Here is a 13,379-nt window from a genome sequence, read left to right as displayed (position 1 = left end):
GAAAGAGGGAGAGTGGGGGCGAGGAGTGGGGTGTGTGGGGATGGCAGGAGGGAGGGCAGAGTCAAGTGGGTGGTTTCTTTTTCCTCCTTTTTTTTTTTCCCTTTCCTCCCCTTTTCCTGCCATGTTTGCTTCTTTTGGCAGAAATTCGCGTTTTGCCTTTTTATATTCTGCACTTGATTTGGAGATGTTCCCTTTTTCCCTTGATAGATCTGCTTGAGGCAGCCAAGCTCAGCAGTGTAGCACCGCTAGCCTGCAGCAGCTTTCTTCATTTTCTGTACAAAGAGATGGAGGGGGGGGAAGAGATCTAGGACACTGTTGAGACAACACTACCTCAAAGGTGCCCAGTGTGTAGCCAGGAAATAAATTACCAGCACTTCTCTGATCTGCAACCGTTTGACTTCTTTTTTTTTTTTTTTTTCCCTCCTTTCCCTTTTTCTCCCCCATCTTATTTTTTTTAATTTCCAACTCCTTTCTGTTTATACTCACTTTATTCCTTTAGTTAAAGTCTCTCTCCCTCCCACCTCAGAGGTTTTTTTTTTTTTTTTTTTTTGATGTTTGACAACAGTCTTTGAAGATTTTCTACTTCAGAGTAGCTACTGATGGGCTGGTTGTACTACAGAGAGAACAAGCGGGGTTCCTCAGAGTGCGACCAACTGCTCCTGCCGAAGGCAAACGCTGGTGGGGAGGATGTCACTCCATGAGGCCACAGCACTAGCTCATAAAAATCCAGAGCAGACCATGCCTAGTTGCGGTCGTCTTTTCATCCAAACATGGAGACACAACAAGCGTGGCGGGGCCGGCGATGCCGCGGCGGCGAAGCGCCCGCGCCCCGCGCCGCCCGCTAAACATTGCCTTGTGCCTTCTGTCCCCGCTCCTTGTAGAGGACCCACCGGCTTCCCAAGGAGATGACCCCGGTGGAGCCAGCCGCCTTCGCCGCCGAGCTCATTTCCCGGCTGGAGAAGCTGAAGCAGGAGCAGGAGACCATGGACAGTCTGGAGGAGAGGCTGCAGCAGATCAAGGAGGTAGGATTAGCGCTCCCAGAGCCCCGCGTGCCACCCGGCCGGCCGGCGGGAGGGGGCCGTTCCCTGCCCGCGGGGGGGACGTCCCGGCGCGCGCCTCGCCAGCTCCCGGCCCCTTCCATTCATTCCCTGCCATCCCTTGTCTGGCAGGACGAGGAGAAGGAGGGCGAGCTCCCTGCCAGCCTGCAGAGCAGTCGGGACGTGGCCAACCCCCAGCACCCGCTGTCGCTCCTGCCCTCGGGCAGCTACGAGGAGGACCCCCAGGCCATCCTGGACGAGCACCTCTCCCGCGTGCTGAAGACCCCCGGCTGCCAATCGCCCGGCGTGGGCCGGCACAGCCCCCGCGCCCGCTCGCCCGACCGCCTGCCCACGGGCAAGCTGCCGCCCGGCACGGCCTCGCTGGCCGCCTGCGCCCTGCTGGGCAAGGGCTTCATCACCAAGCAGACCACCAAGCACGTGCACCACCACTACATCCACCACCACACCGTGCCCAAGACGAAGGAGCAGATCGAGGCCGAGGCGGCGCAGCGGGTGCAGTGCTGCTGCCCGGCGGGCGGCGACTACTACTGCTACCCCAAGTGCAAGGGCCACCCCAAAAACACTGACCCCCCTCTCTCCCCGCTGGAGCCCTTCGGGTAAGTCACCAGCACCTCCATGGCGCCTGCCCCAAACGTCACTCATCGTCCCACTGCCGTGGGGCTGATGGGGACGGGGGCTGACCGTGGGCTCGTGTCCCTTTTTGCCACCAGCAGGACGGGGACGCTGCTGAAGAGGCCGGGCCGAGGAGTGGACAGCGTGGCCCCGGCGGCCGGGGACGGGGGGCTGCCCGGCCCTGGTGGGGTGCAGCTCCCCGGGGGTGAAGCGGATCGGGCGCAGAACGTCTGGCAGTGGATGCTGGAGAGCGAGAGACAAAATAAGCACAAGACCCATAGGTAAATACGCAGCTGTCTGCAGCAATATCGCTCCCGGTAAATATTTATATATTACATGGGCTGTCTATTTTTACAATCGCTAAAAACAAATGAGACTCTTTGCTCCTCCGGTTTAATATAAAAGCTGTTCCGCAGAACCAGAAAAACCACAAAAATGTCATGTTTTTGGCAATAAACCTCCTTTCATGTTATGACAGACTTTTGAGAGGGAGCGAGCAGAATAGGAGCTGCTATTAAAGTCATATTTTCCAGCTTTTCTAACCCGGCTTCTTCCCTTCCCCAAGCACACAAAGCACAAAGAAGGCCTACAGCTCCGACTGCGCCAAGGGGGCCCCCGGCCGCCACCACCCGTGGGGGACGGGCAGCCACCCCCGCGGGGCACAGCCCGCCCACCCCTTCGTGCAGGACCCCGCCATGCCCCCGCTGACGCCACCCAACACCCTGGCCCAGCTGGAGGAAGCGTGTCGCCGCCTGGCCGAGGTCTCCAAGCCGCAGAAGCCACGGTAAGGACGGTCCCCGTCCCTCCGAGGGGACAAACGGGGCTGGGGGAGCTTTGCTGAGGGTGGTGGGGATGTGTCCTGCCCGTCCAGGCAGAGGGATGGCCGTGGGGACGTGTGACAGACGTGGGGACGTGTGACAGCCTCCTGGCCGAGCCCAGAGGATGAGCCTCTGTGCTCCAACCCCACCCTGCACCGGCACAAATAGTTGGAATCCGAGGCTATTACTTCCACTCTTTTGATGGCTGTAATTTGCCCGTTTTTCCTCTGGGACGGGCTCCAGCTACATACCAAGTGGGGAATTGGACTGGTTATCGTTCATTTGGGTATGGAAGGATAAATTAGCCCACAGCATTTTTAATTCTTCCTTTGATTGTTTACAACATGTGAGGCTTGATACAAAGAGCGAACTTAACGACCCACAGGAGACTTCAATTAAGGAGATTGTATTTCAACAATTTTTTTCTTAAAGTTGTTTCTTCTCTTTTTTTCTTTTCCCTCCCCCTCCTTCTTCCCCACTTGCTTTCCCCCTCCCCGCTTCAGATGTTCAACCTCAAATCAGCAGAGGGACCGAAACCACTCCGCTGCCATTCAGGGGGGAAGCTCCCCTTTCTGCAATGCAAGTCTAACGACAGAAGAGTGAGTATTGCACGTGCAGAAAAGGAATGGGAAATAAATATATATATATATATATATATATCATAATTATATTTTCATTAAATAGATTGCGCTTTGAAAGGAGAGGAAATTCTTATATCTGAAATTTCCCCTTTCAAACATTCTTCTCAAAGAAAGAACAAAACATTTTCAAATCTTGTCTCCGGCTCTTTTTAACTTGCATTCCTGTAAAGTGGACAAAGATTGGATTAGTCTAATTACAGGATGGTTCTTTTAACAAGAAATCTGCTACAGAGAGGTCTAAAATGGCCTAAATAATTAAAGTTTTCTTTCTTACCCTCTTCATCTTAAGCAATGAGTAATGTTTGAAGTCCAGACTGAGCCACCTGACTAGAGCCTTTCATTTTTAATTGGTTGACCTTAAGTCCACCAGCTGTCTTTGCTAGCAGCTTTTTTTCTGAAACCACTCTACAAAGACTTAGAACAAATTAGGAAGACTAAATTACTGCGGACTAACACTTTGTGACCTTTTGACATGCCAAGTGTACATTGCCTCAGAAGCAGTTGTAGATTTGGCTGCATGGTATTCACTAGAGTGTTGCCATTTTGCTGGGTAATATTGTTTTAATTATTCTTTAAGAAGCGTTGCTTGGGTGCAAATGGCAGAATCCAGTTAATTTTATCCTCGCTGGGAAAAATAAGATTACCTGGGTGCTTGAGGTGGAGCATCTGGCAGGGGGTTTGCTTTGGAGCCTCGTGGTTGCAGGTGGTTTTGGGCACGAGGAGGAGGAAGCTTGGGAGATGTTTTATATGAGGGCAGATGAAAAGAGCCTTTAAAATCCTGAGGGTGCAGTCCTGGGGCTTGCTGGGGAGCCCAGCCTCCATCCCTCAGCTCCCCTTCGCCATGCTGGGGAATGGCTTCAAGCTGAAGGAGGGTGCTTTTAGGTTGGATATTGGGAAGGAATTGTTCCCTGTGAGGGTGGGCAGGCCCTGGCACAGGTGCCCAGAGCAGCTGTGGCTGCCCCTGGATCCCTGGAAATGCCAAGGCCAGGCTGGACATGGCTTAGAGCAGCCTGAGACAGTGGGAGGTGTCCCTGCCATGGCAGGGGTGGCACTGGATGGGCTTTAAGGTCCCTTCCAACCCGAGCCATTCTGTGATTCCCACTGTGGAAATCTGGCAAAGGACTGTGCAAACACATCCCAACCAATTCCCAACCAAGGCAGTAGAGGAATATCTGATTTTCAGGGTATTTCTGACAGCATTCACCAACTCCACTGCTGATTGGAGTGAGGGAAACAGCCTGTTCTCAAATGGAAAACCAGAGGGTTTTGTGTGTGTTTTCTGTTTTGCAGTCACAAAGAGCCAAAGAAACTGCCAGTTGTTCACACCTCTCAGTCTGGTGAGCTGGTTGTCACCTATTTTTTTTGCGGAGAAGAAATTCCCTACAGGAGGATGTTAAAGGCCCAGAGCCTGACACTTGGGCACTTTAAAGAACAGCTGAGCAAAAAGGGAAATTACAGGTAAGAATGTGTGATTTGTTTGTTCTTTAGGGTGCTACAGCAAGTCAGAAAAGTTAGCAGATATTTTGCAGGCCCACTGCAGTGACACTTTGGATTTTCAGAGGCTGTGGATCTTCTTAGTCTCTTCCCACTCAAAGCAGGAGCAACGTGGAGATGGAGAGAGGAGCCTTGGCTGTAGGGCCACCTCCTCCCTTCCACCCCAACTTTTTCCTAATTGCTTTAGGATCTGTGCTCCAGCCCTTCTCCAAAAGGCTTCAATAGCAGGGGAGTGTGGGATGGCTTTGTGGCAAAGGCATGGAGCAGTGGGATTCAGATTCCAAACTGGGGTCAGGCTTCACCTGGGTGCTGGTCTCCTGCTTTGCCTAATGTTCAACTATTCCATTTTTGATTATTTTTTGCAATGCTGTGGCCATAAATGGGGTCAGTGATGGGCTGGGATGGTGCTGCTGAGGGACGTGGAGATGGAGCTCGCTCCCTTTTCTCTTCATCAGAGGGGAAGAAAACCTCTGCCCTGCAGGGAAAGCTCCTCCAGCAATTCCCAGTTCCTCCTCAGAAACACCAGCAAGCCCTGCTGCTCTGGTTTCCATCTCCCATCTCCCAGTTTAACCAGTTTGCTGCTTCCTCTGCTCAGTTTGCTGCCTTGGCTCAGCTGTGGCAGTAGCTTCACGTTGGCTTTTTTGGCTGCTGTTTCCCAGTGGATCTGGGCACCTTTGGGATGCTCTGTTGGCCACTTCTCCTGCAGGGTGAGCAGGAGAAGGACGTTCCAGCTTTTTTTTTTTTAATTTGCATGGAATTTGGTGGTGCTTCAGAGAGCTGTGTGTCTTGCCCTGTAACTGGCAGCCTCTGATTTAACCTGCAAATGTTCATTTTGGTTTGGTACAGAGTTCCCAGCTTGCTGCCCCATCACTGGCCTCTCTCATACCTGTAGAGGCCAGGGGTTGGTGACCCTGGGCACTTCCAGGCTGGGGGATGCCAGGCTGGGATTTCTCCATGGCTCTTGCACAGCGGGGCTGAAATATCCCAATTCCTCTCCAAACCATCTTTGCAGCCCACCCAGCTGCCATTGGATGGCACCAACCAGCAAGTGCATCCAACCTGGACACCCTGCAGGATAATCCCTGGGCTTCTGGCACCCTTGTGCCTAAAGGCTGTCCCACTGTGCTCCTCCTCATTTGCACACCAGTTTCCTTGGCCTCACCACTGCTCTGCCACTGCCCAGTGGCTGTGTAGTCCCAATTCCTCCCAAAAAACCCAACTTTTTTTTAATGTTTGTTGGTTTTCTGTGACATTTTTCAATGATGCCCAAGTGCAAGACTAGGCTCCTGAAACCTCTGTGGCCCAAAAGCCCCTCCAGGTGCAATTATTTGTGCCTTGTCGGACTGTAATTACTTTAGAAAATGTTTTTAAGTGACTGACAAGGATGAAACAACGTTTTGCTTAGATCTCACCCCTTTACACCTGGGTAAAGACAATACAGAAATTTATAAAAGGAACTTGGGTGCATGCCCAGTATTTTATCTTGCACAGACACAAGGTGAAACTAATTACACAAATGTGTGTACCTCCAGGGAATCATTTTGATCTAAGCTTTGACTTTTGGCTGGACTTTGAGTGAAACTGCGGGTGACCTTCAGGGGAGAGGTCCGTGGTGCCCGGAGTAGCGTGTGTGTTACGGGGAGGCACTAACTAGGCTGCTTTGGTCACATCTGGCATTGATTTCTTTTTAAGGCACATTTAATAAGCATGTCTTTGAAGCCCTTGCCTTTCATTTAATGCACAAAGACATGCAGAAATGCTCCACTCTCCAAATTCTTTATTGATTGGATCAGTTTGCGAGGCGGGTACCTCGGGCTCCCGCGATGCCAGAGCCCCGCCGGGGAAGCGCTGCCTTGGCTTTCCACCCCCCCAAAAAAAAAAAAATTTAAAAAAAAAGGAATTAAGCAGTGATTTAATACTGATGGCGTTAACAAAAAACAAACATACAGGCACAGAAAAAAAGTGGGTGGTGTCGGGTAATCTGGGGATGGCAGTGGTTCAAAACAGAGCTGCAAGGCCGGGCCCGCGTGCCTCGATTGGTGCCAGATGTCCCAAAAAATAAAATTAAAAAAAAAGCAGCAAAGCTTGCCACATAAAATATGTTTCAATGGAAAGCCCATTGCTGAGCAAATAAGAGCAGAGTGACTTGTTTGAAGATGTTGTGGGGGTGGATTTTTTTTTCTTTCTGCTTTGCCTCCTCTTCTTATTTTTCCCCATTTCTCTCTGAAATAAGGTTGTAATTATGTAGAAGGTCATAGCGCGTTTTGTCAAATAAAAATTTTGTAAACACAGTCAGGGTTTGGGGAGGAAGTTCTTGGGAAGAGTGGCTGTTATCTGGACAGGGGAGAGGGAAGGGAAAGTTCTTTGTAACTCATTCAAACTTTCCTTGGGTTTTTTGGGTTTATTTCAAGGCTGCTGTCCTGGGCAGTTGTGGCCTTGACCTGCAGCATGGAAGTTGGTGGGAGCTGGGCCATTGACTTCCATGAGTGCAGGCTCTGAAGGACTCAAATAATATGTTTTTTCCTTGCTGAGCCATTAAAGATGCAACATGTGTCAGTTCTGCTTGGAATGACTTCACAAAAATACATCCTAACCATTCCTGGACTAATTAGAGGTGGTTTTATCTCATTGACTGAAAAGAGGGATCTTTTATCCCCCTACCAAAATAATTTTAATGTCCCTGAAAATAAAGAGATATTTCAAAAATGCATCATGAAACAAGTCACTAAATAAAAGTGTCTGATTCCAAGGCCCTGCTGTGGCTCTTACTGTTTTAGTAGTAAAAGGGACCTTCATTTGATCTCCTTTGCCATCCTAAAGAAAATCATAATTACAAACCCCCTTCTCCCTGACAAACATCTGCCAACCCAAGTTGTCTGGCAGCTACAGGGGAGGGGTTAATTTTTTATATATATATTTTATTTTTTTTTAAATATATATATATATAGATTTTTTTTTTCTTTGTAATCCATCTGCTGGAATATTTTCCATCCCTGGCAATCAGATGGCAAAGCCCTTTTCCAAGGGAAGGCAGGAATCTCCAAGGAGGTGTTGGGCGGCAGACGGACAGACTCCCTAAATGCTACCCCTCTGAATGGAAGCCCTTCATTTGTGCATATGCAATTAAGCAGCCTTAGAAGGAAGAAAGCTCCAAACGGGATAAAAGGAACCTTTAATCAAGAAGCTGAACGGTCTAATTCAGGATAATAGAGGGGTCCTTACTGTTTGACACAGGAGGGGTGGGGGTGCTTTTTGTCTCGGCAGCGTTGGCTTCATGATCTAACGACCCGGAGCAAAAGAGCAGGAATGCAGGACACTGCTACTTGACCTCCCCGTGTCACGGCCCAGGGGCTGGACCAGGCTCTCAGAGTGCTCCTGGGTTTGTGTCCCTTAGCTTGGAATGGGCTTGTTCCAAGTCCGGGATGTTTTTTCCAGCGGGATCACCGCAGAGTTTCAGCCCCTGCGTTGCAGGAAGCTGGGGATGGTTTGCTTTTCATCCATCCTTTTAATAACAGTTGCTAATTTTAATGTTGGCCTTCAGCTTTGAAACAAGAAAACACATGAAAGAAAGAAGGTGGGGAGAGAGGGGAGCCTTAAGAATGCTTGGCTTTGAAATCCTGTTTATTTATTTTTAAATGAGATATTTGACCAGAAATCACGGCGCTTTCTAATTTTCTTTATGGCTGGGGATACCCACTGCCAGTGTGTGTAATCTGCTCGCTGGAGAAGCTGTTGTCACCTGAGGAGCATTCACAGCCCTGCTCCTTCCATCCCACCCCATCCCTGCAGCCCCAGGGATGCTTTCAAGCCACCAGGCCCAAGCACCCCAGAGTGTTCCTGGAGGAGCATCCTCAGGAGGGAGAAACTGCAAACGTTGTGGTTACAAAAGAACCAGCAAAGCATCCTTTGCCTTTTTACCTTTTGATTTATTTGGTTTTTAAGCCGTGTTTTAATTCTCTTTGCCACAGATACTACTTCAAAAAGGCCAGCGACGAGTTCGACTGCGGGGCGGTGTTCGAGGAGGTTTGGGAGGACGAAACCATCCTGCCCATGTACGAGGGAAGGATCCTCGGGAAGGTGGAGAGGATTGATTGATGGCATCCGTGTTTCACAAGAGAGCTTAACCTAGGAAAATCTTTGGACACACACACAACAGTAGTGATGATAAGGAAAGAGGAAAAAAAAAACCAAACAAACCACTCTGAAGGAAAAGTTTTGAACCAATGAAGAAAAAAAAAAGTGAAGTCTATGAAGACTTTGCTGAATTAGCCTTAGAGGAAAAGAATGGCATTTATTATTCATGAGTTGGGTACTGAGATGATAAAAACCCTGGACTATTTATTAGAAACATGACCACTGTTGGCTATTGGAGATGCAGACCGTGTTTGAGAGACTTCCATACATAATATATGATTTCCTGGGGATCTGAAATCTATGGACTAAGAGAAACTGTGTATAGCTTACCTTAACAGTAATCCTTATTGATATTTATTGAACAGTCTGTTTTCCCTTAAGTCCAGTTTTTGGATATGCTGCTTTAACAATGGAGAAGAGAGGGGCTGGGAGGTAGGATGAGGGGAGGAAGGAGTATTTTATTTTTTTACGTTTTTCCCACTATCTAAAATTTAAGAGTTTGGCGATGAGCACATTCATTATGGTTTTTTTTTTTTTGAAGGGGGAGAAGGGAAGGAGTGAGGTCGTGCCCAGTATTTCTCCAAGTGAAGATAAAACTTTCCTAAAGAAATAATATTAAAAATAATAATAATAATAATAATAAAAGCCGAAATAAAAATCCATTCACCTAGAGACCGGTGCATTTTAATCTATGCTGCTCTAATTTGAAATAAAGGTCTTAAACATTAACTCTATTTAGATGCAATATAACAACAACAACAGCAACAGGTTATTTTGTCCATGGATTTTGGCGGGGTGATGTTTTTGCCTTGCTGCTCTCAGTGAGCAAAACCCCGAGCCTGGGAGGGCTGGAGAAGGAGCCGTCCCATTCCCATGTCCATATTTAGCACAGCTCGAGGTTTAAAAGGTTAAGAGCCCGTGTGGGTTCCACAGAGCTAAAGGTTTTTAGCTGTTCAATGTTAGCACTACTTGTGTTCCAAGGCCGTGCCGCTGCGACGGGGCGCGTTCAGCTCGGTGTGGAGCGTGTGAGTCCTTGTGTGCTGGGGTTTGGTTGGGGTTTTTTTTTTTGGCTGGGTTTTTCTCTGCCTCACCTTGAACACCCACAGGCCGTGGGAGGTGTGGGTGAAGGCTCTGGAGCTCTGTGGGGTGGGGTTTTTGGGGCGGAACAACCCTTTCCCGAGAAAGACCTTGCATTTCAACAGTTGGGTTTTGTGTTGATTAAGTTAATCTGTGCATTCTGTTTGCCATTGCTACTTTGTGTAAGTCTGTATATATTGTAGAAAATGTATGGTGGAAATATTAATACACTATCTCTAGTGTTTTTTAAATTTAATCAGTACAGTACCTGTGCCTGCATGGTGTTACAGACCATGCTTCGCCCTATATTCAGGGTTCAAGCTTTCCCTTGTTTGTTTAAGGGGTTTATGTATAAATATATTTTATGCCTTTTATTACAAGTCCTGTACTCATGACTTTTGCCATGGCATTTTGTTCTACTTATACTGTAAATTATGCATTATAAAGAGTTTCATTTAAAAAAAAAATACTTGGTACAATAATTATTGTAATTAAGAGATGTAGCCTTTATTAAAATTTTATATTTTTCAAATTAATATTGTCTTGACTTTTTTTCACCCTTAATGCCTTAAAAAGGTTTTTTCTCATCTGTGGTGGTAGCTGGAAAGAGCTGGTGAGTTTCCCTGCCTTGGCAGGGGCTGTTCCTGGTGGGAAGGAGGCAAAGCAAAGGCTGGAGCTGCTCTTCAGTGTGGGGATTAAATAATTTACAGCTCCTTCAGGTAACTCACCTGCAGATTGAACCTGGTCTTGCTTCCAGACTGCGCTGCTGAGCTCACCTGAGGGTGGTGCTGAGCTCACCTGAGGGTGATGCTGAGCTCACCTGGTGCTGATGCTGAGCTCACCTGAGGGTGGTGCTGAGCTCACCTGGTGCTGGTGCTGAGCTCACCTGGTGGTCCCCGGGCTGGAGCTCCTGTCGTGGCACACGTGGTGGGTTTGGCCTTGGCTTTTGGGGATGCTCAGAGCCTTGCCCAGATGTGACTGAGCTGGCACTGCCCACCTGCATCCCATGCCAGAGTGAAGTCAGCTTTGTGATGCTGAGGGCAATGCCCAGCTCAGGTGAGCTGGGGTGAGGTTTGCAGGGAGCTGCTGAGCAGGACAGGCTCAGGGGGCTCTCCCCGGGCTCCCTCCCTCTCACTCCTGGGGTGCAGAGCCTATTCTATAGCTGAACAGGCTCCGTGTGTTCCTCGGGGGAGCTGTCCATGCCAGGGGTGGATTTGTCTCCCAGCTGTCACCCAGACCTTCCTGGCTCAAGCCAGAAATGCTGGGAAGGAATTGTGGAGCTGCTTTTGGTCTGTCCTGTTGGTAACCAGAGCCAGCCCTTTGCTTCTGCCTCACCAATGGCACTGACTAGGGCTTTTTTTTTCCTTCCTCCCCTCTCTCCACCCTATTTTTTCTATGAGGTTTTAAATTATCTGGGTTATTTTGTGTGTTTGAGAAGACTTCATTTAAAACATCAGTAAAACTTGTATCAAAGGGCTCAACTTCACACTGAGTACACAGAGCTGGGGACTGAATCCTGCAGTTCAAGGGAGCTGCAGGCAGTTTTACACATTTAAATGGATGGTGCCTTGTTTTAAAAAAACCATCTGAAGTTCATGGGGTTCATCTTAATTGATAAGCTGGACATAACGGATGGGTGTAGGGAGACTTCAACAACATAAGGGAAGAAAGATTTTTTTTTCCCCCTCTCTTTTTTTAGTCTACCATCAAAGGTTGGGAACTTAGCACTACATCGTAGTATTATTTTTCTTCTGCTATTAAAATGAATCACACTGTGCCTAATTCTTCTTGGGAAGATGAATGTGTTTGAGGCAGCTTGAAGCCATTCAGTGCCTCACAAGCCTTTGCATCTTTCTATCAATGTTCCAAAATACTCACCTCTGTTTTTTTGGATGTCTGTAGAAACAATATATAAAATGGCTTCAAATACATGGCAGGCTGTTTAGTGGAGATGAAAGGGTATTTGAATAGTCTTTTTAAAATGAATGAAAAGTGAATACTCTCTTCTGTTTCAATTATAAGTGGGACATGGAGCTCGTTAGACACCACCTTAATATGTGACACTCTGAAAAATGTTCACCTACCTTCAGCAGTTCAGAAACATTTTGTTTTTTAGCTTGTCTCGGGATAAAGATCGTGATTACAGGTCTGGCATGTTCCCTGCTAAATGGAGAGGCAGCGTGGGAAAGTTCTGCTCTTACAGCTTGAAAGTAACATCCAACCAAATTTTTTTTTTTTTTTCACAGTACAGGAGATTGAGAGGGAGTAAGAACCTTATTTTGACCCAAGTGGGGTTTTTTTTTAAGTTTAGCTGAAGTTTATCAGGTTTAACAAAAACCATGTAAATTCATGCAGAAAAAAGGTGCCCACAGAGCTGCATTTGGTGTCAAAATATCCTCTGTTAGATCTCTGCAGAGGAGGGACCAAAGATGTTCCAGTTTGGATCCTTCACCAGAGAAGGGACCCAAAATATCCTGTCATGGGTCCTTTTCCAGAGAAAGGATGCAAAATATCCCTGCTTGGGTCTTTTTCCAGAGGAGGGACCCAAAATGTCCCAAATTTCTGTCCTTTTCCAGAGGTAGGACCCAAAATGTTCTGATTTGGGTCTTTCCAGAGGAGAAGCATCAATAACAAGAGCTCTGCTCTGCAAAGCAGACTTGAGCAGGGCTTGAGCTCTGCAGCAGTGATCCCCATCCACTCCACACGCTCAAATCACACTAATTCTTAACACTTAGCACATTTTTTTTGTCTTCAAAGCAGGCTGGAAACGCTCCTGAAGCCCCACAGCACCCACAGAGGTAGGTGGCCTCAGCCTGTGGTGGATAATTGCCGGGGTGAGTGGTGGCCAGAGGAGCTTCAAAGCCGCGTGTCACCATCCAACAAAAACAGCAGCCCCAGCCACTGCCCAATTCAAATGTGTTGATGGACCTTTAACAGTCCTTGGGAGCGTTTGGGATGTGAAGCCTGGAGGCTGGGAATCATAAGCAAGCCCTGAGGCTCTTTTTTTGGGAAAAAGAAACACTTTCCCAAGTGTTTCACAGCTGGAATTTGTTGGGGCGTGTGGCGATCAGCCACAATGGTCTTGCTCCATCCCAAATCCAGGCTGGAAGCAGTGGGGAGTGGGGATGGGCTGAGTGGGGAGGGACAGCTGCAGGGCTGGTTCTCCTCTCCAAGTGGGGATAAGGACCCTGGAAGGCTGCATTTGGTTTTCTTCAGCAAAAACCAGGCTCCATTTGGATGCACAAAACTTCCCAGCCCTTGCTCCTGGGCCTCTCTGCTGGCCTGGGTTGATCACTGGTTGAAACACTTTTGTTCTCTCTCTCTACCCTGAGTGTTTGGCATCCCCTGGCCCAAAGGGTGTAAAACACCCAAAAACTGCCCCTGAGATCATGAGATTAACACGGAGTAAATAAAAAATAAAACCCCCTCTCCCTTCATGAACAGACACCACAAGGTACTTCGAAAGGCACCAGTACTGCGAGGATGCCTTGCATTGGTGGAGTACCACAAAAACTCCCTCCTTTCCCCAGGTGCTGGGGTCGGGA

General features: G+C 48.2%; 1 protein-coding gene across 3 annotated transcripts in view; it reads left to right on the top strand.

The window, feature by feature from the left end:
- AXIN2 (axin 2) overlaps nucleotides 1-10,370 on the top strand; it is a 51,326-nt gene extending 40,956 nt beyond the window's left edge. For 2 of the 3 annotated variants that reach the window (XM_064395733.1, XM_064395732.1), the window contains exons 5-11: nucleotides 882-1,022; nucleotides 1,170-1,654; nucleotides 1,769-1,951; nucleotides 2,236-2,454; nucleotides 2,992-3,087; nucleotides 4,420-4,587; nucleotides 8,592-10,370. In XM_064395733.1, the coding sequence (XP_064251803.1) occupies nucleotides 882-1,022; nucleotides 1,170-1,654; nucleotides 1,769-1,951; nucleotides 2,236-2,454; nucleotides 2,992-3,087; nucleotides 4,420-4,587; nucleotides 8,592-8,718 (1,419 nt within the window). In that variant the 3' untranslated portion in view covers nucleotides 8,719-10,370. The remainder of the gene's footprint in view (nucleotides 1-881; nucleotides 1,023-1,169; nucleotides 1,655-1,768; nucleotides 1,952-2,235; nucleotides 2,455-2,991; nucleotides 3,088-4,419; nucleotides 4,588-8,591) is intronic. The other variant, XM_064395734.1, reaches the window with a different exon arrangement.
- The last annotated feature ends 3,009 nt before the right edge of the window (nucleotides 10,371-13,379 follow it).

This window comes from Passer domesticus, chromosome 20 (assembly GCF_036417665.1).
Source record: "Passer domesticus isolate bPasDom1 chromosome 20, bPasDom1.hap1, whole genome shotgun sequence".
Lineage (NCBI taxonomy): Eukaryota > Metazoa > Chordata > Aves > Passeriformes > Passeridae > Passer > Passer domesticus.
This window is presented reverse-complemented; position numbering and strand designations above follow the sequence as displayed.